We start from the raw sequence: 13,551 nt of genomic DNA, 5'->3' as shown, positions 1-13,551 counted from the left end.
AACTGGATCACTAAAAGGGGTTTTAATATGCATGATGTACTGTTGAACTGGATCACTAAAATGGGTTTTAATATGCATGATGTACTGTTGAACTGGATCACTAAAAGGGGGTTTTAATATGCATGATGTACTGTTGAACTGGATCACTAAAAGGGGTTTTAATATGCATGATGTACTGTTGAACTGGATCACTAAAAGGGGTTTTAATATGCATGATGTACTGTTGAACTGGATCACTAAAAGGGGTTTTAATATGCATGATGTACTGTTGAACTGGATCACTAAAATGGGTTTTAATATGCATGATGTACTGTTGAACTGGATCACTAAAAGGGGTTTTAATATGCATGATGTACTGTTGAACTGGATCACTAAAAGGGGTTTTAATATGCATGATGTACTGTTGAACTGGATCACTAAAAGGGGTTTTAATATGCATGATGTACTGTTGAACTGGATCACTAAAAGGGGTTTTAATATGCATGATGTACTGTTGAACTGGATCACTAAAAGGGGTTTTAATATGCATGATGTACTGTTGAACTGGATCACTAAAAGGGGTTTTAATATGCATGATGTACTGTTGAACTGGATCACTAGAAGTGGTTTTAATATGCATGATGCACTGTTGAACTGGATCACTAAAAGGGGTTTTAATATGCATGATGTACTGTTGAACTGGATCACTAGAAGTGGTTTTAATATGCATGATGCACTGTTGAACTGGATCACTAAAAGTAGTTAATATGCATGATGTACTGTTGAACTGGATCACTAAAAGTAGTTAATATGCATGATGTACTGTTGAACTGGATCACTAAAAGTAGTTAATATGCATGATGTACTGTTGAACTGGATCACTAAAAGTAGTTAATATGCATGATGTACTGTTGAACTGGATCACTAAAAGTAGTTAATATGCATGATGTACTGTTGAACTGGATCACTAGAAGTAGTTAATATGCATGATGTACTGTTGAACTGGATCACTAAAAGTAGTTAATATGCATGATGTACTGTTGAACTGGATCACTAATATGCATGCATTGGCGACATCATGCCACAAGAAATGAGTCTTTATAAACTAGTCTTACTTTCAATATCTTACGTTTCACAGGGTAGTTAAGTCCAGCTGACAAAGGTGATATATTCTCAATCTTGTTTGGAAGGGTTTTCCTTGTTTAGCATCGACAGTCATGTGAATGTTTAGATGTTTATCCATGTGCACCCCAGTTCGTCCTCAGTATTAATCCCATAGTGTGCCATCGTAAGAGGATATCCCAATCAACACGACAATCCAATGCCTATTTAGAGCAGTTAGCGTTTTACTGACACACCCGCGGTTACAGTAGATCTCTCTCTCATCGGGTTTGTATAACCTGTGTCTAAATCGGTCTAAAACGGTCACTTCTCGTCACCGGAACCCAGATCTATAGCCTATGTGCTGTATCCAAATGATTCTGACGGGACTATAGTCTGTGATGTTGTTTTATGTAGCGCACGCATACAAATCTGGCGTCAGGCAACTTCTCATAGACTTTGAGTTGAAACACAAATCCATATCAAAGCCTGGTTGTTGTGTCTGTGTTGTTTCTGCTGTCACTGTGGTGTGTTTGTTTGTTTGAGCTGCCTCATGCCATAGTTCAAACAGGAAATGCGACTCACGCCCCGGCACAGGAGAAACGCTGTCGTGAAACGGGGGAAAAAGGACATAATCACAACTCCACGTGAAGAGGTAGTTTGTTGTGGGGAAACTGTTGGTGTGGCTTTCCTACTTGGACTGTCCCTTCAATGTCAGTCTACTATTCTTCTGTTGGCTGCTTTCAAGACCGCTGTCATTTAGGCCCTATGGGAATTTTTGGGATACTCTTTTTTTTTTTCTTCCCAAAACGTGTCTTTTGTGTGGTTTGTTTTTGGTTGAAAATAGAGTTTATTTATGTATAATTTTACAGTCGATCATTTTCATTCAAAACGAATCAAGTAGGCTTACAGTATCTTCCAGCACAATTTACAGTATAGTCCAACACTATTGATGTGTTTTCTAACAATCCACCCACCTGTGAATCACAGTGGAACACATTGCCTGTATATTACGGGGGTGTAACAGTGTGTCGGTGTAATGGTTAACTTAGCCAGCAATGTTTATGGATGAGTGGCTGATGATTAGTAGAGTATTATCTGTTGTGTGGCCCAGGTTACTATGCTGTATGGAGCCTGAGTGCCAGTCTGCTTGTGCACCATTGCCAACTCCTTTTCCCTTACGGTCATGCATGATAACGAGTGTTGGCAGTAATGCAACAAACAGACTGGCATTCCGGCTACATATTATGATTTAGTAGAGTATAGGTCTAATCTGTTGTGATCTACAGGGAGTGGCCCAGGGTATGATTCTATCTTTTCAGTTGTCCTCCTGCACTCTCTTCAACGCCCCCATGCAGGATGTAAGTAGTAAGATGCCCCCCCCCTTGGTTTGAAATGTGTTCTCTTCCTGCTCTCTCACATGGCAGTAGATTCACTCACTGACTTTGAGACGGCAGGGTTTATATCGGTGCGTGCGTGCGTGTGTGTGTGTGGAATGCTTTGTGGGCCTTCTCCTTTCCTTAAAACCTGGACTGATCAATATGCGGAGGGCTGGTTTAAAGGGAATGCAGCAGTATTCTATTTTGGGATTTGGCCGGCACATTTCTGTAGAGGAAATGTCATCAACCCTGAACTTAGCATTTCAATCAACCTGGAAAAAAAACAACATTCACAGTGCATTGCCCATAAAACGAATCAATTCCGCCAGTCGACGTCCGGTGCTCTACGTTTTCTGTGACCCAGCACATCTAGTCCGTCTAGTCTACTTCCTGTCGCCACATTGTTGCCAGCTTCCACAGTGTGGTACATTTAACTCAAGCCATACTTATCCCCAGGTAAACTCTTTAAAAAATATATTACAAAATTATGGAAACCCATAGTCCAGACCCCATACAGTAGGGTTGGTCAGATTATGCGTCTGTCCTGGTGGGGTGGGGTAAACATCAACAAGCTAGACCTGTCTGCCAGCCTCAATACTCTAAGGTGACTCTCTCTCGTGCTGTTGGAGTCGACTGGGGGAACTAGAGCAGTTGAAGTGAGGTGAAGACAGCCATTCAAAATTGACGGACAGACACGTGTGTTTTGGCATCTTCATCCTGTGGATTTTGTTTGCCGTACTATTACGGTTGGTTTGAATCTCTCTTCTGTTCATCTCTTAAACTGTACCGACACAGTTCTCTCCTGGTGTTTCTTAATTTACTCAAGTGACTTTGTAGGCCTGGTTTTAGGGCTGTACTGGCAATCTGAGTAAGTGTAACAACTCATCAACTAACTAAGAAATGACAGCGTGTTCTGTGACTCCTGGTGCGTTTTGGCTCTGTGAATTTGGTCTCAGTTGGCCTGCTAATGGCCTTTTCATTTGACTAAATCACTCTCTCTCTTCTTCTGTCTGGATCACACAGTGTATAGCAGAGGTACTCACCTCTGAGCCTAAGAGGCCAGGAGCCTGCTGGTTTTCTGTTCTGTTTTCTGTTCTGCTTGACAATGAATTGCAAACACCTGGTGTCCCAGGTCTAAATAAGTTCTCAATTAGAGGGGAACAATGGAAAAAATGCAGTGGAACTGGCTTGGAGGTCCAGAGTTGCGTTTGAGAGGCATATAGAGAATCTTCACTTATCCAGCTGTCTTTCCCTCTTCTTCCTCAGGAGCAGGAGTTCCTGCAGAAACAGCAGCAGGAGCTGGACTGTGCCCTGAAGAAGATCATCCAGCAACACAAACACGAGCTGGCCACCATCGAGAGAGACTGTCTCAACCACAAACAACAGCTCCTCAGAGGTGAAGATGCATCTCTCGGCGTGACACATAGACTATAGATAGGTACTCAGTCATAGCACCTTCTCAGAGGGGAGAAACCGGCCTTAACCACAAACGGAAGATGCATAAGCTCCGTGTGAGATGCAAGTAGCACAGATGCACATTGCAGTAGGATAGATACAGTACCTTACAAAGGTCAGAGTCACCACATAGAAACACAGTCTACCCTAGCCGCTATCGCCAGCGTACTTAAAGGAAATATGGTAAACCTTACTGTATGTGTGTGAGATGGAAACCGCAAACCCACAGTGACACAGTATATAACTGAAAACAGAAGCTCTACAGAGTTCAACCTAAGGCCCCATCAGGCCTTGACTCTAGTTGAGCCATAAGACACGGGAGGGGGGGTGGTATATGTCCAATATTATGCACAACACAACACAGAGTGCCTGGATACAACCCTTAGCCGTGGTATATTGACCATATAACACAAATCCTGAGCTGCCTTATTGCTATCATAGACGGGTTACCAATGTAAAAATACATGTTTTGGCATACCCGTGGTATACTGTCTGATTTACCACGGCTTTCAGCCAATCAGCATGCAGGGTTCGAACCACCCAGTTTATAATACCTATTGATGCTGAGAATTTAACATGAACTGAACAGCAGCCCACTAACCCTGCCTGGTCAGATTCCAGTCATCCCATACACATCAGCTTACAGAAAAAGCTCCACAGAAATGTTCACAAGCTGTAGGCCTCGATGACTTGCTGATTTAAATGGTATGAACCATGTTAGAAAGGGAAAGAAAATGAACGTCTGAAGGAAGTGTCTCACAAACACATTCCAAGCTAACCAGTTAGTCAAATCTAGTGACATGTTGTTTTGTTGTTGGGTGCCAAGATTCGTCAACCTCAAATACAAAGGAATACAGATGAAAGATGTGATTACAATGGTGGGGTATTGTATCTGGTAATAATATGCTGAACTTCCGTGTAATGCAGTGTTTCCTTGTACTGAGTTTGTGTGTTTTGCTCCTGGCAGCACGGGAAGCAGCAATGTGGGAGCTGGAAGAGCGTCACCTACAGGAGAAACACCAGTTGTTTAAACAACAGCTGAAAGACCAGTACTTCATGCAGAGACACCAGCTGCTCAAGAGACACGAGAAGGTACAGTACAGCTTCCAGACAGACAAACAACAGCCTATTCAGGATCAGATCTCATAAGCCTAGTCCTGAACATAACCACTAGGAGCAAAATACCTGAACAGTTTGGGGGATAAAGTGAGGCATAATACTGAATGACTAGTTTTGACTCATAACATCTTAGATCAGATTGGAAATATGCCTGGGTATATCTGTTTCTGCATTCAACAATAATGCATCATTGTTTTGCCAAATGCGGACTGAGTAACGTTGACAAGACAACTACATGCCTAACACTTTGGCAACCCTTCTAATATCTCATATCTCATTTCTATGGAAGCTAATGATGTTTCTGCCCCCCCCCCCCCCCCCCACCTCCTCTTACCCACCCTCCCTACATCACCTCCCTCCCCCTTCTCTCCCCCCCTCTCCACTCCCTCCTTCCTATCTTCCTCCCTCCCCCTCTCTCTCCCTCCCCCTGTCTCTCCACTCCCCCCCTCTGTCTCTCCCTCCCTCCTTCCTCTCTCTCTTTCTCTCTCCTCTCTCTCTCTCTCTCTCTTTCTCTCTCTCTTTCTCTCTCTTTCTCTCTCTCTTTCTCTCTCTCTCTCTCTCTGTCTTTGTCTGTCTCTGTGTCTGTCTCTGTGTCTGTCTCTGTCTGTCTCTCTCTCTGTGTTTCCTCTGTCTGTCTGTCTCTCTCTCTGTGTTTCCTCTGTCTGTCTGTCTCTCTCTCTGTGTTTCCTCTGTCTGTCTCTCTCTCTGTGTTTCCTCTGTCTGTCTGTCTCTGTCTCTCTCGCACTGTCTCTCTCCATCTGTCTCTCTCCATCTGTCTCTCTCCATCTGTCTCTCTCGCACTGTCTCTCTCGCACTGTCTCTCTCCATCTGTCTCTCTCCATCTGTCTCTCTCCATCTGTCTCTCTCCGTGTCTGTCTCTCTCCGTGTCTGTCTCTCTCCGTGTCTGTCTCTCTCTGTGTGTGTATGTAGGAGATGGAGCAGATGCAGCGCTACAACCAGCGTCTGATTGAGGAGATGAAGAACAGGCAGACACAGGAGAGGGCCCGCTTACCCAAGATCCAGCGCAGCGAGGCCAAGACACGCATGGCCATGTTCAAGAAGAGCCTCCGAATCACTGGAGGCCCCATCACACCCGAGCAGGAGAGGGAGAAGGTCAAACAGGTGAGAGATAAAGGTCAAAGAACACATAACTGAGAGTGGAAACCTATATATTTAGATGTTATTTTCAAAGTATAATCAAATAAAATTTTATTGGACACATATTTAGCAGATGTTATTATGGGTGTAGCGAAATGCTTGTGTTCCTAGCTCCAACAGAGCAGTAGTATCTAACAATTCACAATAATACACACAATCTAAAAGTAAAAGAATGGAATTAGGACGAGCAATGTTGGAGTGGCATTGAATAAATACAGTAGCATAGAATACACTGTATACATACATATGTGATGAGTGAAGCGGTATGTAAACACTATTAAAGTGACTAGTGTTCCATTATTAAAGTGGCCAGTGATTCCATGTTTATGTATATAGGGCAGCAGCCTCTATGATGTCGGGTTGAGTAACCAGGTGGTAGCTGGCTAGTGATGGCTATTTAACAGTCTGATGGCCTTGAGATAGAAGCTGTTTACCAGTCTCTCGGGTCCCAGCTTTGATGCACCTGTACTGACCTTGCTTTCTGAATGATAGTGGGGTGAACAGGCCGTGACTCAGGTGGTTGATGTCCTTGATGATATTTTTGGCCTCCCTGTGACATCGGGTGCTGTAGGTGTCCTGGAGGGCAGGCAGTGTTCCCCTGGTGGTGCGTTGGGCAGACCGCACCACCATCTGGAGAGCCCTGCGGTTGCGGGCGGTGCAGTTGTCGTACCAGGCGGTGATACAGCCCGACAGGATGCTCTCAATTGTTTATCTGTAAACGTTTGTCAGGGTCTTAGGGGCCACGCCAAATTTCTTCAGCTTCCTGAGGTTGAAGAGGCTCTGTTACGCCTTCTTCACCACACTGTCTGTGTGGGTGGACCATTTTAGATTGTCAGTGATGTGTACGCCGAGGACCTTGAAGCTTTCCACCTTCTCCACTGTGGTTCTGTCTGTGGATAGGGGCGTGTTCCCTCTGCTGTTTCCTGAAGTCCACGATCAGCTCCTTCATTTTATTGACATTGAGGGAGAGGTTATTTTCCTGGCACCACTCCACCAGGGCCCTCACCTCCTCCCTGTAGGCTGTCTTGTCGTTGTTGGTAATCAGGCCTACCACTGTTGTCATCTGCAAACTTGATGATTGAGTTGAAGGCGTGTGTGGCCACGCAGTCATGGGTGAACAGGGAGTACAAGGAGGGGGCTAAGCACACCCCTGTGTTTTTTTCTACCTTCACCACCTGAGGGCAGCCCGTCAGGAAGTCCAGGACCCAGTTGCACAGGGCAGGGTTCAGACCCAGGGCCTCTAGCTTAATGATGAGCATGGAGGGTACTATGGTGTTGAAGGCTGAGCTGTTGTCAATGAACGGCATTCTTATGTAGGTATTCCTCTTGTCCGGATGGGACAGGGCAGTGCGCTGGCGATTGCATCGTCTGTGGATCTATTAGGGCGGTAAGAAAATTGAAGTGGGTCTAGGGTGTCAGGTAAGGTAATATGATCCTTGACTAGTCTCTCAAAGCACATCATGATGACAGAAGTGAGTAATTTAGTTCAGTTATCTTTTCTTTCTTGGGTACAGGGACAATGGTGGACATTGTGGGGACAGCAGACTGGTTTAGGGAGAGATTGAATATGTCCATAAACACTCCGGCCAGCTGGTCTGCGCATGCCCTGAGGATGCAGCTTGGGATGCCGTCTTAGTCGGCAGCCTTGCGATGGTTAACACGCTTAAATGTTTTACTCACATCGGCCACGGAGAACGAGAGCCCACAGTCCTTGGGAGCGGGCCGCGTCAGTGGCTCTGTGTTTTCCTCAAAGCAGGCGAAGAAGGTGTTTAGCTTGTCCGGAAGTAAGACGTCAGTGTCTGTGATGTGGCTGGTTTGCCCTTTGTAATCCGTGATTGCCTGTTTGACCCTGCCACATACGTCTCTTGTATGAGCCGTTGAATTGCAACTCCACTTTGTCTCTGTACTGACGTTTTGCTTGTTTGATTGCCTTACGGAGGGAATAACTACACTGTTTCTATTTGACCACATTCCCAGTCACCTTGCCATGGTTAAATGCGGTGGTTCGCACTTTCAGTTTTGCGCCAATGCTGCCAGCTAATGAGGGATTATAGACATTGCTTTGAGTGGAGAAAGAAGTAAAGTCTCAGAGCTTGTTGATCCAAGTCAAAGGGACTTTCCCAGGCACTGAAGGATTTACAGTACTTTAGGCAATGCTAGGTCAAGCTTGAGACTCCCAGTGCAAATTAAGCATGTATCAAGTTCCAACTGTAATTGGTCCTATTTTAATACTCGTGGGAGTTGAATAACTGAGATGTTTCTGTGTGTTTGACAGTTTGCAGCCCAGGAGGAGAAGAGGCAGAAGAATGAGAGGCTCCACCAGCACCAGAAACATGAGAACCAGATGAGAGACCTGCAACTGCAGTGTGACGCCAACATCCGGGAGTTGCAGCAGTTACAGGTACACTCTCAGAAATAAAGGTGTAGATTTGTTCCTAAAGGGGTACAACTTATTGTCTCTGGGGTTGTACCCTGTAAGGTCCTCCTTTATACTTTTAGTTATGGGTACATATTTGTACCCAAGTTCATACCTCAGATAGTACCTTTCTCCACAGGTACAAAAGCATGCTTTGTGCTTTTATAGTATATAGTACCATCACAGTGACAAAGCCATTTCTTCCTTGTAAGTGGCAAAAATGGACCTCTACCATTGGCCACTTGGACAATGGTACAATATTTCCACTCACAGGTGGCCAAAAATAACTATCTGAAAGGCACTCCAACGATGTGCCAAGCCTCCAAAACAATTTCCCAATTTGCCTTTTTGATTGAATTGTAGAGTTACCACCCATGACTGTATTTATTAGTAACAGAAATATTGTTGTTAAATTCTTTCATTTTCAGTCATGTGGCCTTCACCAAGTGAGTTCCTAAGCAGACATTACCATTACAATTAAACTCTTTATGACAACACATGACATATCTCACGAGGCCTTATTTTGAGGCCTAGTTTTACCCTAATACAGTGTCATGAAACTCATGGTTTATAGGACACATCAGGCCTGCTTCCAAAATTACCTGATTTTTGGAAAATTCTGTTTGAAGCATTTCGTTCTTATTTCCTCCTGTTTCCAGGAATCTTCAGACTGTGATTTCTAGGAAACCTGGGAAATTCACCTGAATTTTGCGAGTCTACCTGCCAAGTCATTTTATGCTGGTTTGATTTGTTATTCCTATTGGAATCCACACATCCAACTGTTGGAATTGTACTCACCTGCAACCTGCATTCATAATGACTGCCAGAGTTAGGACCATTTTGAGGAGACTACCTAAAGCCATTTAAATTGGAACAACAAAAATCAAACTAACTGATTGGATTAGTTTAGAAACATTTATGTTATTTATCTTTGTGTAGCATAAGATTAATCAATCAATGTACATGCAAAAACACAGATTCTTTAAAAAAATCAACCTGCAGTTGAGCATGCTGGGAAATATGAAGATAATAATTATGGTACAAATGTGGCTTTTTGGGATACCACCCCAGTGACAAAGCCGTTAGTTCCTTTTAGGTGGCAAAAGGTTAGCATTGTATGGGTGTTGAGGGTAAACAAAATACATTTGTAACCTGGGAAAATAGCCTTCACATTGTACCCCTTTTTTGAGTGTGATTGTACCTTTTTGTAACAAAAATGTACCATTATACTCTTTGTCTGCACATGTACCCTGAAAGGTACGAAACAGTACCTTGTGAGATCATTATGTTTACCTCTGAAGCCACATTATGCGTATTTTGATAATTTTGTACTCTAGGGAACAATACCGTACCCTTATTTCTAAGAGTGTATGGTATAAAATATATAGCATGCACACATGCATATCAGGGAATCTGCAATTGCGCAAGGTGCAATAGAAAACGCACACCAACACACTTTGATTCATCTGTGATTCAGTATACCGTGTAACACCCAATGTGTGTATTGTGTGTTTCAGAACGAGAAGTGCCACATCCTGATAGAGCACGAGACCCAGAAGCTGAAGGAGCTGGATGAGGAGCACAGCCAGGAGCTGAAGGAGTGGAGGGAGAAACTACGACCCAGGAAGAAGGTAACCATCACACCAGTTAACCCTTGACAGGAAATGATTTATCTTTCTATTGAATATTTGGCACATATTTTGTTTCGGAGATGGAGAGACTTGTAGTTGAAACACATGGTGGCAGGTAGGGTGGGAGGGAGCCTAACGGTTCGAGTGTTGGGCCAGTAACCGCAATCCGCTAGTTTGAATCCCAGAGCTGACAAGGTGAAACATTTTCCATGTGTCCTTGAGCAAGACACTTAACCCTAATTGCTACGCTGACAATGCCTGACCCTGACTGTGACCCCACTCTCTGAGGGTGTCTCAGGGGTATATGTTAAAAAAAAAAAAAACATTTAAAACACATGCGTATCTTGTGAAACACTCCAAATATAAGCAGCCGCCAAATTATTATTCTGTGATCTCTTGCTTGTGATCCGCTCACCGACCATTTGTCTGTTGTTCTTAGGCTCTGGAGGAAGAGTTTGCCAGGAAGCTTCAGGAGCAGGAGATCTTCTTTAAGATGAGTGGAGAGTCAGAGTGCCTTAACCCCTCAGCCCAGAGCCGCATCTCCAAGTTCTACCCCATCCCCAGTGTCCACTCCACTGGCTTCTAGGGGTTAACCCATTCATGGCACTCCGGATGGACATGAACATATATCCACACCCACATATTGAAGGCATACACAATGAATAGATACACACACACACACACACACACACATACAAATAGACTGGCGCGCACACACACACACACCCACACACAGACTAATAAGACTGAGCCTCTGCTGCCTTGCCCCGTCTCCACTGATGACAATCAGGGGGACGAAGGGGCAATATCTCAGTACCCCTCTATCGGCTTCTGAACGAGGATGGGACAGTAGCCCTCAAGCTACAGACGGTGTTAATCATGAAAACCCTTTTAATGGTGATCTGTTATACATAATTTACCCCTTTTTCATTGTATAGGGAGGGTCGTGTTCAGTCGGGCACACCGTAGCAAGAGTTTGAATTTGTGTTCTTATTATAGAAGTAGTACCTCCCCGTTTCACTCAATTTCAAATCATTTTCCACTGACTGAACCAAAACCCAGTTTTATTTCTTATAGCTTCCTCTTTTGAAATAAGTTATGAAGGAGATTCTTGACATTATGCATTTTCAAATTTGATACTTTGGCACTGTGTTCCTCAAATCTTAGCCTCCCAAGTCACTAAAGTGTCTCAAGGCAGATTCTAATTTTTTTTATTGCTGATTCCTTTTCATTTGTGAATCTTTTTTTTTTCTTCCTTGAAGAATCTAGTGCCTGTATACTTTTATTTCAATGGACTGGCTTTTCAAATGTAAGCTTCCTCTGGGGGAAAAAAAGCTATTGCTGCTCGATTTTTTTATCCCATTAGTTATTTGCACTAAATCAGGGCTGCCCAACACTCTTCCTGATTCAGCTTGTTAGGGTCTTGTTGAGCAGCTAATTAGTAGAAACAGGTGTGTTAAATTAGGGTTGGACTGAAAACCCACAGGATGGTAGACCTCCAGGAAGAGGGTTGGGCAGACCTGCACTAAATAAAAAGGATGAAGAAACATTTTGTACCAGAAGTCTAATATAATGAACTTATATATTCAATATCTTTGGTGATGTTTGAGAGAGCTAATGATATGATAAGAATGTACTTTTGGTAAAGGATGAAAAGCACATTTTTTATAATGAATCTTGACAAAGGCATGATATATTTTATATGCAATCACACATATCTTGACAAGATATTGAATTTAGTTTCCAATGGACTAGGGAGTGACTGCCTGAAGTTGTGCATGAATTTCAATGCAAGTTGGACTTCTTATGTTATAATTATGGTATCAAATGTTATTTTTTGGAGCTTATTAACAACAGTTTGGGATTTATATTTTACTGTCGGAAATGGTTCCTTTCTTCTAGCCTGGAATCCAAACTGAATCACTACTTTCACTGTTGTTTTACTTGAACATTTGTGAAACGCTTGAGATTCCCAGGCTAGTATCTTTCTTCAGGTTTCATGAGCATGCCTTTCATCTTCAGCACAACTCTTGAGATTTGTTTCTCTCTTTTTGTAATTTAGTGTAGTCGGCGAGTGGACATTTTGTTTTAGCATACCAAGGAGGGGGTATTAAAATGGGGTTTGTTTATATATCCAGACAGAGACACGGTTTTCACTGTGGTTGCTCAAATGGCGGCGTTATATCATTCGATAGAAATCTGTGAGGACCTATAGTCTATTTTGTTAGAATTTCATGCAAATGTTTGGTATGTCTGTGTATTGTTTATGAAATTGCCTCCCATTACCATATTCTTCAGTTGGACCTGCATGGCTTTTGGGTTTGTTTGTAAGGAAACTATGATACTGTTTTATTATCATTCATACTAGCTAATAGCCTTAATGTTTTCAACAAAATCTATGAAGATACGGTATTCATGTTGTGGCCCTCTGTGTAGTTATTTTAATCAGACTTAGTTCAAGTCCCGCCCCAAGTGATCTTTATATTCATATAGCCTACTGTATCATAGTCAAATGTTTTGTCCGTTACTTATTTAATCTAAGGATAATGAATATGACGTTACCATGAGTTGAACAGTTTTGATAACATTTTCAGAACTATAGTTTTAGCTTATTTTATGATAGATATGCATGATCTTCTCTAAAGTGGTGGTAGCCTATAACCTTCAATACAGTTGAAAATCATTTGTTAAAAAGGAACTGTTGGACCTGACTGGTTTAGGCCATCATGGCTACTGATTGGTCCATTTGTTATCTCACCCTTTTTTGATTGGCTGCAGGAACAACAATCAGTCGATGCCATTTTATAATTGGTCTGTAATAGTGGCAAACAACAACAAAATATCATACACAATGAAGGAGTGCTGTGCACCTTACACAAAATGAAGATACTCTGCCAGTAGTTATTTATGTGGAAATGTATCTTTACGCTACAGTATTGTAGTTTCTTCAATTGTCAAATAGTTAAATTCTAATCTGAAATTTAAACTGAATTGAAAAAAATAATTAAATACCAATCATGTCAATATGTGTTGTTGTTAGTGTCATGATTTCCTTCTGATTTTCAAATTGTATCATGATTGATTTCAGAATGTTGTTTGAAATTGAACTACCATTAAAAAAATGTTTACTTTATAGTTTATAGAATGACTATGTACTGTAGATTTACATTGTTCTGTAAATAAACAATTTCCTGTATACAATATCGTGTACCTGTTTGTTTCCTCAGTGAGTCTATAGCAACAATGTGAACCTTAAGTTCCACTTTGATTTAAATAAACCAAGCTTTATTTTTAGAAAGTGATACCAGTACAT

The 13,551-nt window shown here is 42.4% G+C and overlaps 1 protein-coding gene across 2 annotated transcripts in view; it reads left to right on the top strand.

The window, feature by feature from the left end:
- Positions 1-13,439, top strand: part of LOC139424538 (STE20-like serine/threonine-protein kinase) — a 34,602-nt gene extending 21,163 nt beyond the window's left edge. For both annotated transcript variants that reach the window (XM_071176474.1, XM_071176473.1), the window contains 6 exons: positions 3,726-3,855; positions 4,882-5,006; positions 5,964-6,155; positions 8,467-8,592; positions 10,125-10,238; positions 10,678-13,439. In XM_071176474.1, the coding sequence (XP_071032575.1) occupies positions 3,726-3,855; positions 4,882-5,006; positions 5,964-6,155; positions 8,467-8,592; positions 10,125-10,238; positions 10,678-10,824 (834 nt within the window). In that variant the 3' untranslated portion in view covers positions 10,825-13,439. The remainder of the gene's footprint in view (positions 1-3,725; positions 3,856-4,881; positions 5,007-5,963; positions 6,156-8,466; positions 8,593-10,124; positions 10,239-10,677) is intronic.
- The last annotated feature ends 112 nt before the right edge of the window (positions 13,440-13,551 follow it).

The sequence above is a fragment of the Oncorhynchus clarkii genome, chromosome 13, assembly GCF_045791955.1.
Source record: "Oncorhynchus clarkii lewisi isolate Uvic-CL-2024 chromosome 13, UVic_Ocla_1.0, whole genome shotgun sequence".
Classification (NCBI taxonomy): Eukaryota; Metazoa; Chordata; class Actinopteri; order Salmoniformes; family Salmonidae; genus Oncorhynchus; species Oncorhynchus clarkii.
Note: the sequence above shows the minus strand (reverse complement) of the source record. Positions and strands in the feature narration are given on the sequence as shown.